Source organism: Aspergillus eucalypticola (genome assembly GCF_003184535.1).
Source record: "Aspergillus eucalypticola CBS 122712 chromosome Unknown BO83scaffold_9, whole genome shotgun sequence".
NCBI lineage: Eukaryota > Fungi > Ascomycota > Eurotiomycetes > Eurotiales > Aspergillaceae > Aspergillus > Aspergillus eucalypticola.
Genome location: NW_020290283.1, coordinates 80506 through 99967, shown reverse-complemented (window position 1 = coordinate 99967; position 19462 = coordinate 80506). Strand labels below are relative to the sequence as shown.

The 19462-nt window shown below is 51.9% G+C and overlaps 5 protein-coding genes across 5 annotated transcripts; 3 read left to right on the top strand and 2 right to left on the bottom strand.

Moving 5' to 3' along the window:
• The first annotated feature begins 26 nt into the window (after nt 1-26).
• Nucleotides 27-1596, top strand: rmt2 (protein-arginine N5-methyltransferase). Its single transcript, XM_025529304.1, has 2 exons — nt 27-81; nt 257-1596. The coding sequence occupies exon 2, from the start codon at nt 275-277 to the stop codon at nt 1571-1573; it is 1299 nt and encodes a 432-aa protein (XP_025389115.1). The 5' UTR covers nt 27-81; nt 257-274; the 3' UTR covers nt 1574-1596.
• On the bottom strand, nt 1580-5960 carry BO83DRAFT_377429 (putative DUF221 domain protein). The gene is made up of 3 exons (XM_025530989.1): nt 5372-5960; nt 2883-5311; nt 1580-2829 (listed from the first exon to the last, which is right to left on the bottom strand). The coding sequence occupies exons 1-3, from the start codon at nt 5536-5538 to the stop codon at nt 1811-1813; spliced, it is 3615 nt and encodes a 1204-aa protein (XP_025389114.1). The 5' UTR covers nt 5539-5960; the 3' UTR covers nt 1580-1810.
• Nucleotides 5961-6719: 759 nt separating this feature from the next.
• BO83DRAFT_416245 (MCM DNA helicase complex subunit MCM4) lies at nt 6720-10423 on the top strand. Its single transcript, XM_025534687.1, has 5 exons — nt 6720-7226; nt 7281-8150; nt 8202-8273; nt 8325-9517; nt 9575-10423. Exons 1-5 carry the CDS (start codon nt 6866-6868, stop codon nt 10160-10162), a joined length of 3084 nt encoding a protein of 1027 aa, XP_025389113.1. The 5' UTR covers nt 6720-6865; the 3' UTR covers nt 10163-10423.
• Nucleotides 10424-12538: 2115 nt separating this feature from the next.
• On the top strand, nt 12539-16054 carry vtc4 (putative vacuolar transporter chaperone (Vtc4)). Its single transcript, XM_025528415.1, has 5 exons — nt 12539-13009; nt 13079-13541; nt 13604-13849; nt 13903-15211; nt 15266-16054. Exons 1-5 carry the CDS (start codon nt 13005-13007, stop codon nt 15658-15660), a joined length of 2418 nt encoding a protein of 805 aa, XP_025389112.1. The 5' UTR covers nt 12539-13004; the 3' UTR covers nt 15661-16054.
• A 170-nt stretch (nt 16055-16224) lies between these two features.
• Nucleotides 16225-18905, bottom strand: dppV (dipeptidyl peptidase DppV; the record flags this gene model as incomplete). Its single annotated transcript, XM_025537315.1, has 8 exons — nt 16225-16366; nt 16458-16669; nt 16771-17003; nt 17081-17303; nt 17355-18366; nt 18425-18663; nt 18721-18772; nt 18838-18905. The coding sequence occupies 8 exons, from the start codon at nt 18903-18905 to the stop codon at nt 16225-16227; spliced, it is 2181 nt and encodes a 726-aa protein (XP_025389111.1).
• Between the last annotated feature and the right edge of the window lie 557 nt (nt 18906-19462).

Below are 19462 nucleotides of genomic sequence, written 5' to 3'. Positions count from 1 at the left end.
CAACCCAGTAGAACATATCATCTACTTGGAAACTTACACCAATCCAACCCCCAAAACACCTCTCCCATAAACAAATTAACTGTAAGTCTCTAGAGACCACCCACACCACACCACACTACACCAACCCAACCCAGCCCAATCCAATTTCTCCCCGCTCAAATAAAATGCTCCCCACCCCGCCGCCGCGCATATCCAATTCCTCCCCCACCATCCTCACAACAACAATAACAACCAACTAACCCTCCCGTTAAACCAGACATACCAATCAACCAAAATGACCGACCCATCCACCGACCCCGTAATAACCTTCACCCAAGACCCCAACATGGCCCTAAACCTGGATCTCAACACCCAAGAAATCCTCCTCGCCGCATCCACCCACAACATCCCGCTCCTGCGCCGTCTCATCCGCGAGAACCAAACGCTCGGAAACCCCGCCAACGTCAAGGACCCGGAGACGGGATTCTCTCCGCTGCACGCGGCCATTGCTGCGTGCGAGGAGGAGGAGGAGAACAATGATGCCGAGAAGCAGACGAATGGCGTGGACACAAATGCCGATGGGGACAGCTCAGGCGTCGTCGAAACAGTCAAGTTCCTGCTCGGCGAGGGCGCGATCTGGAATGATCTGGATTTGAATGATGAGACACCGGGATGTATTGCGAGACGGCTGGGGTTGATGGAGGTTTATGAGATGATTGTGGATGCGGGCGTTCGGGCGGAGTTGTTGTTGGGGAGGTTGGAGGAGGGGTGGGAGGCGTTGGGGGATGATGATGATGAGGTGGATGAGGATGAAGAAGAACAGCAGGAGGGAGAGGGTGCTGAAGAAGCTACTACTGCTGTTGAAGCTGCTACTGCTGAACCCACCACCGAAGAACAACCAGCAGCAACAGAAGACCCCTCCGTCACGCAACCGCGCTACCTCGACTCGAACCTAACCTTCACAAACGACCGACTTCTCGACAGCGACCAAAACGGGGTGATGATGTCGTGGGAATCCACCATTATGGAGAAGTCCGCGGCGAAGCTACTCCCCACCCCGGGGCTGCGGGTCATGAACATCGGGCACGGGATGGGCATCGTCGATACGTTTTTGCAGTCGCATGGCCCCAGTGAGCATCATATCGTGGAGGCGCACCCGGAGGTGGTGGCGGAGATGAAGCGTAAGGGGTGGGATCAAAAGCCTGGGGTCCGGATCCATGAGGGCCGGTGGCAGGATGTGTTGCCTGCGTTGGTGGGCGAGGGAGTGGTGGTTGATGCGATTTACTATGATACGTTTGCCGAGTCGTATAGTGATTTCCGGGAGTTCTTTTCGGAGCAGGTGATTGGGATTTTGGAGCAGGATGGAGAACAGGGGAGTGGGCGTTGGGGATTCTTTAATGGGATGGGCGCTGATAGGCAGATTAGTTATGATGTTTATCAGAAGGTGGTGGAGATGGATCTGTTTGAGGCTGGGTTTGATGTCGAGTGGGAGGAGTTGGAGGTGCCGGCGTTGGAGGGTGAGTGGGAGGGTGTGAGGAGGCCGTATTGGAGGATTGAGAAGTACCGCTTGCCTATCTGTAAGTTTATGGATTGAGGTGGACTGAAATTTGGTTGGTGTTGCTATAGTACTATATAGACATTGCTTGTGATGTATCTCCATCTATGGCATCTTGCTTGGGTAATCATGTACACACGCTCTCCTATAACCCTTGAGAATGGCTCCCAACGCCTGTAAATGCAAAATCCTTATCCCATGAACCGAAGAAAGCAAAAACCGCAAACCAGAACAAATAGTCGTTAATCATACAGCCTACTAATACAGCCGAACGCCTTATAACTGGATGAGGTCCACCTCGGAAAAGTCGGGCGGACTGCGGCTGAAGATGGTGTGGCATTTCCCATCCAGCGCCTGATACTCGTTACTGATCCAGATGTGCTTGCTGAACCGCTGTGTGCGGTACACCTCGTCATCACTGACCCCAAGGTCGTCCCGAGGGATCCAGATAACTGGTCGCTTGGCACGCAATGCGTCGTGTTGAAAGGCCCGCTGAACAAGTTGATCACGTTCGTCGGGTGTCAAGTCCTCCAATTCATCGTGGATGCCGGAAAAGAGCGTGGTCCCAACGTTGCGCGAAGGAGGGCCTTGGGCCTCGGCGTCTTGTGCAATCCTGTCGCGCAGACGCTGGACACTGGGTACTTGAGTATTGGAGTGGGCCTTGTAGTATGGTGACCGCCGGTTTGGTGATCGTTCAGCCCAGGATTGACGCTGCGGTCCGAGATGCGGCCTATGCATGGTGTGGTGATTTTGCCGCTCGGGGGAGGAAGACTCAAGCGTCTTTAGCTCGATATCGTGCGACATTCGGTCAATCTGATGCTGACGATGTTCACGCTCAGCCAGCTGGTGCTCGATAGTGTCATTCGGATCCTCTTCCTCCTCATTAGGGAGACCTAAGCGGGTTCTCTGGGCCCGAGCGAATTCCTCATCACGGCGCACCGCGTCGTCCTCCAGCGTGATGGGCAGGTAACGGAACAGAGGCCCAAATGCGTCATTCAAGAGGATCTGATAGCCGGCAGTCAGGATGAGGACAATGATCATGATGATCGCCTGTCCTTCACAAGCAACTTCGCCCTGCGTGTCACGGACCAAGAAAAACAGTCCGATCAGACTGAGCTCCATGACATATAGACCAGTGAACAGCTGATTGATGGCTCGAGGGAAAAGCAGTCCACCCGTATCGAAGCGGAATTTGGTCACGTAAAGCGTATTATACCGGTAGACGAACCAGAAGAGACTGAACGTGATCACGTTGAAGATCAGGATGAGAGGTGCAATGACACAGTAGATCAACCCTAAATTCGAATTAGCAACAGACGCCATCGGGAGAGTAAGGAACCGGGCTTACCAATGGACGCAAGCGTGGTATACACCGGAAAGAATGTACCCCATTGCATCTGATTTAGGTTGGTTGTGCGGCCCCATTTCTTCCGCGCGGTCTTGTCCAGAATCGGTGCGAGAATGAACCAGCTCACCAGGTTGACGATCTGGACCAGAGCTCCAGCACTCACTGACATCGCCTGAAGAATCATGTACGAGAAGAAGTAATTGCTAGACGAGGGAATATTCTGCGCCAGAAGTTCAGGCCAGCTGGTAACGTCGGTCACGTTGCTGATGATGGTCGAAAAACTGGACGAGATGGTAACAACCAGGAACAGTTGCACGAACAGGAATGCAAAGTAATAGTTTTGAACGGTCAGCTCGACGGCCATACCCGTGGAGAGACCTTGTGTTCGACTAAGAAAGCGAAGAATCAGGGGTAGGATAGCCATTAGAATAGCGAGGAAAAGTGCAGGCAACACACCCTGGATGGCAGAGATAAACCATGCAGGCAATGTAGAAAGCCAGGATAGCCAAGTAAACGCAGCTTCCAGGTATGACAGCTGAGAAAGCAAGCCAGTGAACGCCACGGGAATTGCCCAGCCTATCACCATCCCACAGACAACGGCGATGATGCCAAACGTGCGCAGATAACGCTCCCACCATTTGATCGACATGTTGTCCCAGATGACGTCGTCTGGTGAGATTTCGACGAGACGAGGTGCCATCTGCTTGGGAACGTGGTGACTGACGGCCTGACAAGCCATATGTGCGGCGACTTGATGGTTGAACTGGATGAAGGCTGAATTCATATGGGGAAACTTCTCCGGATTCTGCTGGTCAATTTCAATCTCCAGGTTCAGGCGCGCCAACTCCTTGCGACAATAGTCGATGGTGTCGACCTTCTTGCCGATGAGCCACAAAGATGGCATCCAACTGAGGCCGAAAATCGGTAGCCGCATTGTATCACGATCTTTGGGTCTGATGTATTTCTGCCATAGCGGTTCTCCAAAGTCCTCGTTGTCAAACCCTTCATTGTAGGCAATGGGATACTCCTCTCCCTGTACCCGATCGCCCTCCTTGAATTCTCTTGGATTGTCGGAGGGGATCTTTTCTTTGATTGAATTGCCGCTTTCAGATCCAGAGGCCTCCACCTCCTCGTGTTCCACCGGAGACTCTGGGGCCGTGAGGGGCAGTTCATCAGGCTCACTGCTGGTCTTGGAATCCTTGGACAATTGGCTTTTCCAAAACGGCCTTTTCGGTCTAGACGCCGGTCGCGCTTCTGATGCACTAGCCTCCGGGGTGAGCTCGGCATGATCACGGGGATCTGTCGACCAAACCTGGGGCTCCCCATCATTGGCGTCGTTGGCTTCATTAGTTTCAGGTTCTGAATGGTGAGGAGGAATGACCATAGCGTCGCCCGGCACAAATCCACCTGATCGGGCCAATGTTCCGTCCAGCCCATGCTCGACTTTCTTGAACCCCCCAATCATAGTTTTTCCCAGCTTTCCCATGCCCTGGCCGACTGCCTCTGCTGCCTCGACGGCAGGGTCCAACGGGTTTAGTCGCTTTTTTGGCCCTGGCTGTTCCGGCTTCTTCTTCGATTTGGTACGATGCAGGATCTGGTCGAGAGTGCGAGCTTGGTGGGGATTGCCGGAGCTGACACCCCCATCAAGCGCTAGCACTGAAGCCTTCCTGTCGGCGTCTTCCTTCTCCTTTGTCTCCGCTGTGTTTGGGTTCTTTCCGGCTTTCTTGGCTTCAGCTCTCGCTTGTTTCAGCTGAGCCTTTTTGCACTTAATAATTAGGTCGGTCTCAGCAGCCTCAAGTTTCAGAGCCAGCTCATCGCGCTGCTTCACCTTTTCGTTGAGATCGTCAAAATTGCGGTTAATCCAGATGTTTCGAATTCCTCCCGGGAAGACATCAAACAGTGATTCGAGGGCCTCTACGGAAAGCCAGCTTTCGGGGATGGCTGTAACTAAAACAGTTGTCGCGGACGCTCGCAGCCGATGTTGGGGGGACGTCAAGTAGGCCTGCCGGAGACGGATATACCCTCTGAGTTCGTCAAAGAACACGGCGCAGACATAGAAGATGGCGATGACAGCCATGACCAGATGGCCCCAGTAGCGTGATGTGTGCTCAGGTTTGACGTTGCCCCAGGCAAGCTGATCCAGACCAGTGACATTCCATCGGCCATCCGCTGCTGTACCATTTTTGTAGCTCGTGTCCTTGCCGCCAACTTTATTCAAAGGCAAAAGAACTGGCAGGATTAGACATCCTAGGGGGATAAAGATCTTGAGAAGCATGCGCAGGTAGCGGAGAAAGAAGTAAGCGTCGAGGCCACATTTCTGTATGAACTCGGTGCTAGAAGTGCGAAACACGGGGACGATCCATCGAAAGAATCCCGGCGGCGATGGTTGCGTACGTTCCCTGTCTGAGACTAGATAGGTTCTTGGTTGACTGGATATCGATCAGCTTCAGTCACGTCTCCTCGGCTATAGTTACAGGTGGATCACTTACTAGATACGAGTGAGCTTTCCCTTGAGTAAAATAAAGAGCAGGAATTCCACAGCAAAGACGACAATGGCAGTGGTTAGGGAAGCAACGAAAGTTCCGATGGAGATACCCTCCTTATCCTTGCCACTGCCGCCGGCGTGTTCCAGCGCCGACCCCAAATCTGTGGTCATGGTGAGGGAGCAGCGAGCACCACTTGGTAGCTCGGAGCAGGTGGTGGTGGTGGTGGCTTATGGGGGTAAGGAGCCACCAGAAAGGTGATGAATGAAGTCGCAGTAGTTAAGAGAGGTCTAGATTTTGACTGAAGGGAGGAAGAAAGAAAGGTGCAGACATCACGAGGGAGGACAGTTATACAATTGAGTAAACAGCACGTCACAAGCGAGGGCGACAAAATTAGTAGTAACGGTAGCAATTACTAGCAGTGCTCCATAGACGCCCAAGAGATCAGGGCGGAAGTGGGGAGAACCAATCAGTGCATGTAAGGGGATGAGATGAACCACTGTTGGTGAAAAGACAGCGCTAACAGAGAGCAAAGACCTGGGGGATTGTCTAAATAAAGAGACAATGACCACAAGAGGGGGCGGATGGGGGGAAGATTAAGAACCAAGCCAAAATAATGGAGCTGCAGCGACAAAAGCGAAGGGGAAAAACGTGTTACAGATAGAAAAGACCAAACAATGACAACAGTGGCACCCACTTTGCAGTTCCTTCCCACCAGTCAGAGAAGCGTTTGGGGGGGCAGCCCAAAGGCAGCAGGGCAGAAGCGCCATTTGATTTGGGGATGGCCGATCCTCACCGGGATGACATCAAGGCGCCTGCCGAAACTGCATGGCGCTTCCTTAGCTGAACACTTACCGTCTCACGCGCCAGGGTGGGTGCTTCACCCGCTCTGGGGGTGGAAAGTGTTTAGATTCGGTTACGGTCTATGTAAGATAGTATTGAGATGGCGCGTACTACTACGGCATGGTATATTGTGTTCAACAAAAACAGTCAATTTCTTCAAAGAAGGGAATAGAATGAGAATAAGGGGTGAATTTTCATTCTTCGTTGCTTTTCCAAGTTCGGTGGTTCCTGCCTGAAATGATGGATAAGGAAGGTGTGACCCTGGCCCTGGTGACCCACCGTTTGTTCCTAATTTGTGATTGGCTACCAGTAGAGGAGGTGGCGGTGCATCCCAGCCCTAAATGATTTCATCCCCACCAGCCACAAAGGTCATGTGGTAAATGTGGCTTTCAGTCACGCTGTCCCAAACAGGTAACCACTTTACGCGGTAAACGCGTTGCAGCGCGTTGAGCTCGACGAGAAGAGAATTTGTTTTCCCTTTCAGGCCCACTTCGAATTTGTGCCTCAAACTCTCCATCGCAACCACAATCATCCACTCCAATCCACTTCCTACTATTTCCCCCTACCTAATTACTTCCCCTCACCCCCTCCTCTGTCGGTCCTTTTTTTTGGTCCATCTGTTTGTGGACTTGTCTCTTCATAGGACCGGCTCATATCATGTCGTCTCCAGCCTCCTCTCGTCGTAGGGGTCGTCCTGCTAGGGATTCGGCCGTCTCCTCTCCGGCTCGCTCGACTCGCTCGACTCGTTCCCAGCAACAACGCCAAACCAGCAGTCCTACCCCGCTCGATGATGAACAATTACAGACTACCCCTCGGGCCTCCAGGCGCATTCGGGGTGATGCGCCCGTCCCTTCCTCCTCTCCCATGTTCTTCCAGTCCTCTCCCATGAAGGGGAACAGCAGCAGCGCAGAGACTCCCGATATTCGAATGGACGAACCGAGCTCTCCCGTAAGAGCTTCTTCCACAATGGATGATGGCGAAACTACCCCACGAGGAAACGGTGTAGCTGCCCTGCGAGGTATATCCAGCTTGATTAGATAAATCTTTCATATATATGCTGACATGTAAACAGACTCATCCCCCATCCGATATGTCTCCAGCTCCAGTCCTACCCGTTCCATGGGTCGCCAAGCAGGTCGTTCAGACATTCCCAGCAGCAGCAGTGGCTTGTTTGTTTCATCGCGCTCCAACGCCGAAGGTCACCGCGGCACCTCCCGTCGTAATGACCTTCATTCGGGCGGGTTTGGATCGACCCCCAGTCGCCGCCGCAGGATATTCGTTGACGCCAACGGCATGCCTACTGCCGATGGCGAACCGCAGTCTGATGCCACGTTCTCCAACATTCATCCAGATACCTCAGAGGCTGAGGCCTTGGGCGGCAGCTCCACCCGCGTGATTTGGGGTACCAACATCTCCATTCAAGATTCCATGTCCGCCTTCAAGAACTTCCTTTACAACTTCGCCACCAAGTATCGACTGTGGGCCGATGGAGCTACAGAAGATGAGACCCGTATCATGGGAAATACTGCAGAAGAAAGAGAGTATATCACCATGCTCAACACGATGCGTCAGCTCGGTGTCACCAATCTCAACCTCGATGCAAAGAATCTCAAGGCATACCCATCGACGCAGAAGCTGTGGCATCAACTTCATGCGTATCCCCAAGAAATCATTCCTCTGATGGATCAGACCGTCAAGGATGTAATGGTGGAGCTGGCTGGCAAGGAAATGCAGCGCCAGCGCGCTCACGCTCGTTCCAACCACACCAGGGATCTCAGCTCGGCTCCCGCCGTGCCCAGCTCTGATGCTCTCATGAGCGATGCTGCTCGGGCCCCTCCGGCTGAAATCCAAGACCTCGTCCAGGAAGTCGAGTCCAATGCGTACAAAGTCATGCCTTTCGGCCTTGACTCTACCGTTAACATGAGAGACCTTGATCCTGCCGGTATGTTAAAAACCCACCTGGTATGATAGTTCAGTGCTAACGTGCCTTAAGATATGGACAAGTTGGTGAGCATCAAGGGTCTGGTGATTCGGGCTACACCCATCATCCCCGACATGAAAGAAGGTGAGACTCATGGATAATTTATTGGTGTTCCGAGACTAATATGTTTTCTAGCCTTCTTCCGCTGTCAGATTTGCAACCACAGTGTCCAAGTCGATATTGACCGTGGTCGTATTGCGGAGCCCACTGTTTGTCCTCGTGAAGTCTGCCAGGCTAGAAACTCGATGCAGATTATCCACAATCGTTGTGCTTTTGCGGACAAGCAGGTCATCAAGCTGCAGGAAACTCCAGACAACATCCCCGATGGCCAAACCCCTCACTCGGTTTCGCTCTGCGTGTACGACGAACTTGTTGATGTTTGCAAGGCTGGTGACCGCGTGGAGGTAACTGGTATCTTCCGATGCAATCCGGTGCGCATCAATCCCCGCCAGCGGACGCAGAAGACACTTTTCAAGACCTATGTCGATGTTCTGCACGTCCAGAAGATCGACCGCAAGAAGATGGGTATTGATGTGTCCACCGTTGAGCAAGAGTTGTCGGAGCAAGCAGCCGGGGATGCCGAGCAGACGCGCAAGATCACTGCCGAGGAGGAAGAGAGGATCAAGCGCACCGCCAGCCGGCCCGATGTGTACGAGCTTCTCTCTCGGTCCCTGGCGCCCAGTGTCTACGAGATGGATGATGTCAAGAAGGGTATTCTGCTACAAATGTTTGGCGGCACCAACAAGACGTTCCAGAAGGGTGGCAACCCACGCTACCGTGGTGACATCAACATCCTTCTGTGCGGTGATCCGTCTGTCGCCAAGTCGCAGCTGCTCCGATATGTTCACAAGATCGCGCCGCGCGGTGTCTACACCAGCGGCAAAGGTTCATCGGCCGTTGGTCTCACGGCCTATGTGACCCGCGATCCTGACACCAAGCAGATGGTTCTCGAGTCCGGTGCTTTGGTTCTCTCGGATGGCGGTATTTGCTGCATCGACGAGTTCGATAAGATGAATGAATCGACGCGCTCTGTTCTACACGAAGTGATGGAGCAGCAGACTGTGTCCGTTGCTAAGGCAGGTATCATTACCACCTTGAACGCCCGCACCAGTATCCTTGCCTCTGCGAACCCCATCGGCAGCAGATACAACCCGAACCTCCCGGTCCCGCAAAACATTGATCTTCCTCCCACCCTACTGTCTCGATTCGATTTGGTTTATCTTATGCTCGACCGGACGGACGAGCAGGAGGACCGTCGCCTGGCCAAGCATCTGGTCAACATGTACCTGGAAGACAAACCCGACAACGCAAGCAGCGAAGAGATCTTGGTAAGTCCGGAAGTATGTGACATGTGTAACAGCAGCTAATCTGTTCCCTCCGCGCAGCCCGTCGAATTCCTCACAGCCTACATTACCTACGCCAAAACCAAGGTGCACCCCGTGCTTACCCCAGCTGCCGGAAAAGCCCTCTCCGATGCGTATGTCGCTATGCGCAAGCTTGGCGACGAGATCCGGTCGACAGATCGCCGTATTACCGCCACTACGCGTCAGCTGGAATCAATGATCCGACTGTCGGAAGCCCACGCACGCATGCGCCTCTCCTCCGAGGTAACAGCCGACGACGTGGAAGAAGCCGTGCGCCTCATCCGGTCGGCCATCAAGCAGGCCGCCACCGACTCCCGCACCGGTCTCATCGACATGGGCTTGCTCACTGAGGGCACCAGTGCCAGCGAGAGACGCAACCGGGAAATGATCAAGCGCGGCGTGCTCTCCGTGGTGGACGAACTGGCTGGCTCAGGTGGCTCAGCTCGGTGGGCTGAAGTTTTCAGACTTCTGAACGAGCAGAGCAGCACACCCCTGGATAGCAGCCAATTCAGCGAGGCAATCTACGCCTTGCAAAACGAAGGCATCGTGAATGTCATTGGTGAGGGTGCGCGGAGGAGCATCCGGCGCAGTGCACAAGCGATTGCCTGATCTCTCCCCTGCCTCGACGGTGGACTAGCTGATGAGACTACGATACCATGGAACTACATAATTATTGAATGGGTGCGAATTACATTTATTTATTTCTTCATCACATGTCGTTATCTGAACTGCGGAGACGGTGTCTGGTGTTGGGTTGATTGATACGTATTGCAACAGAACAAATCAATGTATCTAACGCGCATTATCACGGGGTTCATAAACCCAACGCAAAGACGTATGATTGGACATGACTAGTTTCATGGGCGTTACGGAACAGTTCCTTCTAGCATAATATTCGTCTCAAGCTAAAAAAGGCCTCGCCGCCCTTAGCTGTCTTGTAGGGCTCATAGCAGCAGCCTCTTTCAGCTCGCTAGTACTAGTGGAACTGCCTGGGAGAAGGTTCCCATACTTTAAACACTAGTCGGGCTTTTGTCTTAGATCCCCTGTATGAAAAGATCAGTCCCGGTGGCGGAACACCGACGGCCAATGCAGGGTTACTAAAGGTGTTTTGAAAATACCACTTTGTGCTATTGCGAGAACGAACTACTAGTATCTGTGAAAATATATTGTTGCCACAGTTTGACCTGGTTCTGTAGAAATACTACTACTGGCGACTGATAAATAGCCTGCCTCCAAGGTACTAAGTATATATTAGTAATTAGTACTAGGCCGGTGGGCACTCCGGTATTATACAGAAGGGAATACGTGACTTGAGAGTGATCTCGGCTCCGATTGAAATTGATCTATACTGGGGAGGTAATGCAAGTTTGGGAGAGTAATTTGTAACTCTCTGCTGAATCTATGGATGTATGTGACTGAGATAGGTTAGATAGAACGAGTCGAAGCCCGCTAGTATATATATCGAAAGTAAAGGCATTGATACAATGCATCAGATACTGATAATACTCAGGAAACGTAATGGGTGCAATTGGTCTCAACGGTTCATACAGTCCCCTAATATATGTTGAATTGTTTATGTGAAGATAATTCGTTTTTATCCGTTTGGTATCTCTCATTTTAATATGCGATTACATACAAGAAGAAAACAAGGCAGACGAGCAGAAGCCTGCCAGACGTGAACTAGTACTACTGCACCAAATCAAGTATTCTAGTAGATCTCCTCACGTAATACATCGGGAATCTACCCAAAAGACTTGGATTGTTCCGACTCATAACGTGGGCTGATATAGACATATTTCTAGCAAGGGTCCCTGTCCGACCTGCGCACATTATGACTATATTAATTACCCGAGTCAAGCTTCGAGGCAAGTAATCGTAATCTGTGACATTGAAGAATGACACACGGGTCATACATAAGAAATAGGCTACTTGATTCTGAGTGTATGTATAGCAGATACAAAATACATACATACATACATACATACGATAGGTCCGTCTTGTTAATTATAACAGCTAAAAGGAAGAATTTACTAGCGTGCCGAAGAGGAGTTTCATCTTAACCTCTGTATCATCCTTGCCGGGGCGCTGAAGCCGATTGGTTATAAGAGTAGGCCCCAGTTGCTTGTCGCGGCGAGGATCGAGGATCCAGGCCTTGATGTTCCTGCACGTTTAGCTAACGGTGGTGTTGATGGGGTTTGGATTGTGTTACTGTTACCATCTGGCTGCAGCCCGGTAAGACATTAACACACACACTACCTATGGAGTACTTTCTACGAGTACTACTTGGTCTTGTGCTGCTAGCTGGGAACGAAACCAGGGAGCCTTTTCCGGGTCGTAATTGGACTAGTACTCTAGTAGATAGATCAGCGGGCAAGACGGCGAATTAAGATCGGAATGGGGTGAGACGGTTGGCATGTGAGACCACCATCATCTCTTTAGTCTAGCTGTTATCGAATGGTAGATGGTAAAGGAAGCACAAGACACTAAGTACTAGATAACCGGGTATTTTAACAATTTCGGAGGGGATTGGGTTACCGGTACCGTTGATATGCGATTATACCCATCTCCACTGACCTTACGTGCAAAATGGTGAATTTGCAGAGCTTAGAGGTATTGGATTGGAAATTACCCGGACGTATAACGTGGGATGGAATTGGTGAAAGTATGACCTCGTATCGATAGCAAACCACCGGCTAGTCCCGAAGTGGGAAAGCGGTGATGCGGAAGAGCAGCACCTGCGCAATCGAGTGGCTGAGAATGCATCAAGCAACGGTAGTCATCCAAGCTATGATTTAGAGCAGTTTTTAGGGTCTTCTCCATGCAAACTGGAGCATGTCTGTCATTCTCCCCGATTCCCCGTGGCATTGGCGTGTCTTGTCGCTCCATTCGCACCCTCTTTTGACATGCGATTCTTACCTAGGAGATTAATATGACCCAATGGTAATGGCACGGGACTGCAATCGTAGCTCGGTATTACCGGTACCAAACCCAAAGCAAGGGCCAATCTTGTTGGGGCCGATAGCGTTATCGGGAGGAGTCACGGGTTGACGTCGACCGGGCCTGAGGTCTCCGCCATCCTGGGACGGGTCTTTAGCAAGCATCATGAGCTTCGACCGGCTCTTGTACATAGTCGACTTCTCTTGTCCGTCTCCACTGCTGGCTCCCTGCGCCTTCGTCTAGTAATTAGCATCATTTCGACCAGATTAGGTCCTTTCCCTTTGGCTACTCTCTTTCGATTTTTTTACTTTTTTTCGGCCCCCTCCTCTCTCAGCTTTCTTTTTTTCTGTTCGCTCTCTCTTTCTCACGACCTGCTTTTACGTCAATCATGATCTTTTCTTCCGACCTCTAAACAGCTCTCCCCATTCTTCCACCCAATCGTTATCGCCCCTTACTCACACCCTGTTTGCCTCCTATTTCTATCTCAAGAGCTTAGTCAATTGACTAATTCACTATGAGGTGTGTAGCTCTTTTCCAAACTTTCAATCTGATTGGATCGCCCAGCTGACTGGTTCGTCTCTTGTCTAGGTTCGGGGAGCACCTCCGATCTTCTATGATCAAGGAGTACTACTGGTACTACATTGCATACGAGGATCTGAAGAAGGCTCTCAAAACCGGTTATGTCACCGAGCCTACGCCCGAAAACGCGAGGCCCGACCGCCAGGCCTGGTCGGAGGACGATGAGAAGCACTTTGTGACCCTGCTGGAGAGCGAATTGGACAAGGTCTTCAACTTCCAGCGAATCAAGAGCGCGGAGATCGCTCGTCGCATTCAAGCCAGCGAGACGGAAGTCAATGATGTGGTTTCCCGCCTGGATAATTCCTCCAGCTCTCGCTCAGACAGCGCCTCAAATTCGCGGAGGCCCCCTTCCGACGAAGACTTCTTGTTGCTCGAGCAGGTCTTGAGTGACATCATCGCCGACGTCCACGATCTGGCAAAGTTCACCCAACTGAACTACACTGGCTTTCAGAAAATCATTAAGAAACATGATGTACGCTTTGATTCTCATGCGCTGCTAGAAATGCAATTTCGGTGCTAATTTATTCATTCTAGAAACAAACTGGGTGGCATCTGCGGCCTGTCTTTGCTGCGCGACTCAATGCGAAGCCGTTTTTCAACGACAATTACGATGCGCTCGTCGTCAAGCTTTCGAAGCTTTACGACCTTGTCCGTACGAAAGGTAATCCTGTCAAGGGTGATTCGGCCGCCGGAGGCAGTCAGCAAAACTTTGTCCGCCAGACGACCAAATACTGGGTTCATCCCGACAACATCACCGAGCTGAAGCTCATTATCCTTAAGGTATGCGCGATAACGGCTGTCAATTCCTACGAGATCGTTGCTGACAAGAGCAGCACCTTCCTGTGCTGGTTTTCAATCCTAGAAAAGAATTCGAGGAAAAAGATGCCGCTATTTCATCCATCTATTATGATAATACCGATACATGGGAGCTCTACCAGGGTCGCTTGAAGAAAACCGAGGGAGCGGAAGCCATCCGACTGCGCTGGTATGGTGGCATGGAAAGTGACCAGATCTTCGTGGAGCGGAAGACCCATCGCGAGGACTGGACGGGAGAGAAGTCTGTCAAGGCGCGTTTCTCACTGAAGGAGAAGCACGTTAATGCCTATCTTTCCGGTCGCATGACCGTGGAGAGCATATTCGAGAAGATGCGCCGGGAAGGTAAGAAGAGCGAAGAGGAAATCGACAACTTGGAGCAACTGGCACGGGAAATTCAATACCGAGTCATCACGCGAAAGTTGGTCCCTGTGACCCGATCTTTCTACCACCGAACCGCCTTTCAGCTTCCCGGAGACGCTCGCGTGCGTATATCTCTCGACACAGAATTGACCATGACTAGGGAGGACAACCTCGATGGTCGCAGCCGGGCGGGAGACAATTGGCGGCGGATGGATATCGGCGTGGATTGGCCTTTCTCCCAGCTCCCTCCCGAGGACGTGGAGCGCTTCCCCTATGCCGTGTTGGAGGTAAAGCTTCAAACGCAAGCGGGCCAAGAGCCACCGCAATGGATCAGAGATCTGACGGCTAGTCACCTGGTCGAGGCGGTGCCCAAGTACAGTAAATTCATCCACGGCACGGCCACCCTCTTCCCCGATCGCATCAATCTTCTTCCCTTCTGGATGCCGCAGATGGACGTCGACATTCGCAAGCCGGCTACTCGCAAGTTCGGTATCCAGCGGCCTCCGGCCAGTGCACCTTTGTCCACCACCGAAACGCCCGAGGATGACGAGTCGGACGAGGAAGACTCGAACGAAGCACGCTGGATTGATAGCACGAACAGGGCTGAGGCCACGACTGCCGATCAAGAAGCCCTGTTTGCCGATACCGATGGAAACGCCTTGGATATAGAGGAGCGAATCGCCGCCCAACCGCTCCCAGGAGACGAGGATTACCCGTTATACGATTCGGATGCAGAATCGGTTGATTCGGACGAGTTGGAGGAAGCGCGTCGTGTGGGTGGAACATACTACTACAAGCAGTTGGCAAAGTACTACGCCCACAATGCTGGAAATGCCATGGTACACTGCTTCACAGCGCTCATCCCGCGCCCGCGTCCGACCAGTATGCCGCCCCCGGAACAGAATGGAATCGCCGTCATGGGCAACAAGCGCACAGTGAAGCGCTTCCAAGCTCCCAAGGGCAAGCGTAAGTCAATCCCACATTCTTTGTAGCTTAGCATCACCTTCCTAACAGTCACAGGCATCCATGTCCCCGTTCGCGTCGAGCCAAAGGTCTACTTTGCCGCAGAACGTACCTTCCTCTCGTGGCTGGAATTTTCCATCCTCCTTGGTACAATTGCAGCTACACTGTTGAACTTTGGAGATGACTACATCACCTTCGGATCCTCTTGGGCCTTCACCGTGCTGGCTGCGATCGCCCTTCTATACAGTCTCATGCTGTACGTGTGGCGTGTCGACAAGATCCGCAAGCGCCGCGACGTCAAGCGCGTATACTATGAGAAATGGGGACCGACGGTCGTCGGTCTCGGACTGGTGGTTATCGTCATGGTCAACTTTGGTCTCCGGGCCCGCCAAGCCGGATTCTTGGCTAAAGATGGGGACCTTGATGACGCTCCTCACGGAGGCGAGCTGTGATGCTTCTTCGAATTCTGGGTATAAATTGTTGCGACGAAGTTATCTATCTGAACGAGCGAATCCGTTTCGTTTCTAAGTTATCATCATTATATTATCCTCTGCCGTTTCTTTCGGTTGGAAAGGCTGAAAGAGAAAGCTGTACTGATTCTCATGGTCTGATTGTACAAAAGCTTGTGTATGATTTGTTTCTTTCAGTTGTTCCGTTCAGATACCAGATCCTTTCCTGCCCTGTCCTTGATGTTGGTTTAGTTGATGTGAGGTGGAAGAAACAGAAGAGAAGAAAGCACCAGAAATTGATGACTGATTGTGTGTGGTTGGTTGGTATGTTAGTATAGCAGTTGACAGACAGTAGGTAGTTATCAATCACTACAAGAATAAATTGATCTACAACAGCAGCAGTCTTTAACATCGTTACTGAAGTCTTTCATCTCATGCATCCATCATCTCGTAATCTACCAATAACCACCACTGCAGACACGCAATATGATACTAGTCAGTTAGTATCCATCCACCTATCCAAGCTATCATCACAATCAACACTAGTATTCATTGGAGAAAGAAAATTCACGGATTCAAATCCACCACCGGATTAACCGTATCCTCCAAACTAATCGCATCCGGATTCGACTCTCCCACCCCGGAATACCGATTAATCCATCCCAGCACCTGCTGATACCAAACAAGGCTATTTTCCTTCCCGGTGACCCTATCATAAACAGCCGCATTAGCATCATCCACAGCACCCATGTGCATCCAAAAAAGGAAAAAGAAAAAAAAGAGGGAAAGGGGATGTATACCAATGATCCTCATCCGGGAAATTCAAAAACCGACTAGGTACACCCCTCTCCTGCAGCGTATTAAACAATCCAATTCCATTCGCCACAGGAATCCGATAATCCTTGTCACTGTGGATGACGAGCTGGGGAGTACTGTATGCGAGGACACGGCTGGGACCGGATGGATCCGTGTTGTGGAATGCGTCGCGGGCTTGCCAGAAGGTGCCGTTGAACTATACATAACATAACACAGTCAACATCATACATACATACTTATATGTGTGTATAGGGGAAAAGAAAGAGGAGGTGGGGGGGGGGGGGTTGTGGTGTTTACCTCATGCTCAACAAACCACAACTCATCCGTTTCGACCCACGCATCACCAATAAACTGACCATCATGGCTAACCAGCGCCTTGAACTTGCGTCCAAAGTCATCGCCCTGAATCCAGGTGATCATGAACGCGCCGAAGCTGGGTCCTGCGGCGACGCCGTTATCCGTGTCGATGAAGTCGTAGGTGTCGTGCACGTGTTGCCAGGCTTTGGTTAGGTCGTCGAAGGCGGCGCCGGCTTTAAGTGGTTGATTTTCATTTGTTAGCTGTGTGTATAAGTGGAAGAGGGAGAGGGAGTTTAGGGAATGGGCATACTCCAGTTCAGTTGGATGGCGTCTGTGAGCTGCTGGCCGAACCCGGTGCTCCCTGTGGGGTTTGGTTGGACGACGACGTAGCCCTGGTCGGCGAAGACCTTGGAGTGCCATTTCTGGTTCCAGGTATCGGCCCAGGCGTCTTCGGGGCCGCCGTGGATGAGGAAGGCGAGGGGGTATTTCTTCGATGAGTCGAAGTCTTGGGGGTAGGTGAGCCATCCTTGGAGCTGGATGGGGTTAGTATGATTGGGGTATATCATTGGGGAGGGGAGATTTACGGTAGTCCAGTTGCCGTCAAAGTAGAACTCTTCAAAGTCGGAGGAACTGAGGCCGCTGAGCTCGGGGTCGATCTCGTTGGCTGAGGCCAGTGTGTTGATAACGCCGTCGTCTGGGCTGGCGGTGTAGACGCTCCAGCTTGTCCAGAAGGCGTTGGATGTGACGAGGAGCGTAGAGTTGGATAGGACGTATTGAGCCGATACGGTGCCGCTGTCTGTGAAGTTTGTGGGCGTGAAGTCGTCTCCTGCATCGCTTGGGATGGCGAATAGTCGGGTTCGTCCTAGATCTTGGCTTGCCACGACGAGGTTGTCTTCGTCGATCCATGTCACGGAGGAGGGAGACCGGTCCCAGTCCTTTGCAAGGGGTGTTATGGTGTTATCGGTGATGGAGTATACGTATAGCACGCTGCGGTCCGACTCGTATGTATTGGTCGCCATTTGGAAGTATGCTATTTTATCGCTGCTGGGGGAGAACACTGGGTTGTCGGATTCTCCTTCAACCCCCTCTGGGGTTGCAGAGCTGTCAGGGCCGTTGACGGCAAAAGCAGTCGCAGAGCCGTCGTGGGGAACGAGATAGACATAGGCAGCCGTGTTGTTGGCAAGAGGCAGCTCTGGAGCTTTGCTCTTGAAGGTAACCCAGTTGCCGTCAGGCGAGAGGTCATAGTCGTCGTTGCCTCCGAAAGGAGGGAATGGGCTTTCGGCACCCTTGACTGGGTTCACCAGGTTCGTCAATCCCCCTGAAGAGGTGTATTGAACACTGCCGTCATCGCCCGTCGAGCTTTGCAGAGTGCCGGAGAATACGGCGTGGGAGGCGGTAGTCAGGTAAGTGTTCCAGTGGCGCACAAAGATGCTGTCGTAGATGCGGGCTGTACTGGGATAGGTCTCTGCGAGTTGGTCGTTGTAGGCCGTTCCATTGGGATAGGACTTTCCACGCAGGATGAAATGCACGTCACCGGAATCTGTCACGGTTGATTTGATGCCGAGGAAACCGGCGGAGAGAGAGGCTGCCTTGTAACTGTATCAGGTAGGATTAGTGCCAACCAGCAGAGGCATTGTTAAAGGTTTGAACCAACGCGTTTGAAAAGTCAGAGGTGTCTGCAATCCAGAGTTCCACACCACCGGGAATCTGTGCATTGGTGCTGTTGATGTAGAGGAGCGTAGAACTGTCCGAACCAAGCCAGATAATCTCCTCAATGTCGCTATCATCGGTAAGAGTGGTGATCTCGCCTGATTTCAGGTCGATCAAGCTCCACCAGGTACTGCTAGAATGAGTGTCGAAGGACCATTGGGAGGTCGAGAATAAACCAGTGTCCTGGTCGTGTCAGTAGACAATGCTCTGTTGCAAAGCTGAAATTGGCAATCGACATACACCAGACGGGTTTGGTATGACATCGCCTCTCTGTGGGGCACCGATCATCTGTCTGTGCAGATAGACCTGTTAGCCATGCACAATATGGTCAATTAGAAGTGTTTTGGGAATACTCGCTCCGGGGTCAGGGCTGACACTGCGGAGGCCGCAGCAGCCGTGATGGATAGCCACCGAAGAGCTCCCATCCTCGAGGACTTGATGTGATTGTCGGGGAAAAAGGAATGACTGGTCCTCGAGCCAAGAACAGCATGACATGGCTGCCAGGACCAATTTATGCCCGGCGGAAGGGTAGGAATTCTCTTCTGGCTGGCTGAATGTCGGGCTGAGCTTCACGAGCTGCCAAATCGGGGCCAGCTTGAAGCAAGGGAGGGCTGGAGGAACAGCCCAAGCACTGGGCTGACCCTGCCGATCTGAGAGAACCAACTGATCCCATTTGTTAGCGGCGTGCCATTCCATCAATCATTTTTTTCTACTTAAAAATGGCCTGGAGCAACTGTGGCGTCCGTTAAGGCTATTCGGACGCCATCGTTTGGGGAGGATTCAGTAGATGGCGAGGGGCAGTGGACTCACTTGAGACCCGTAGAATTTCCGTCTGGAAAGGGAGACTTTACCCAACAGCAAGGGAGATGTTTGCAATTTGTGCATCGAATTGAGAAAGCTTGAGTGTATATTGCTATTCTCACCTCAGGCTGAGACATTATCCTTGACTCCAACGGAATGGGCCCTTACAGAGCAGCCCCCA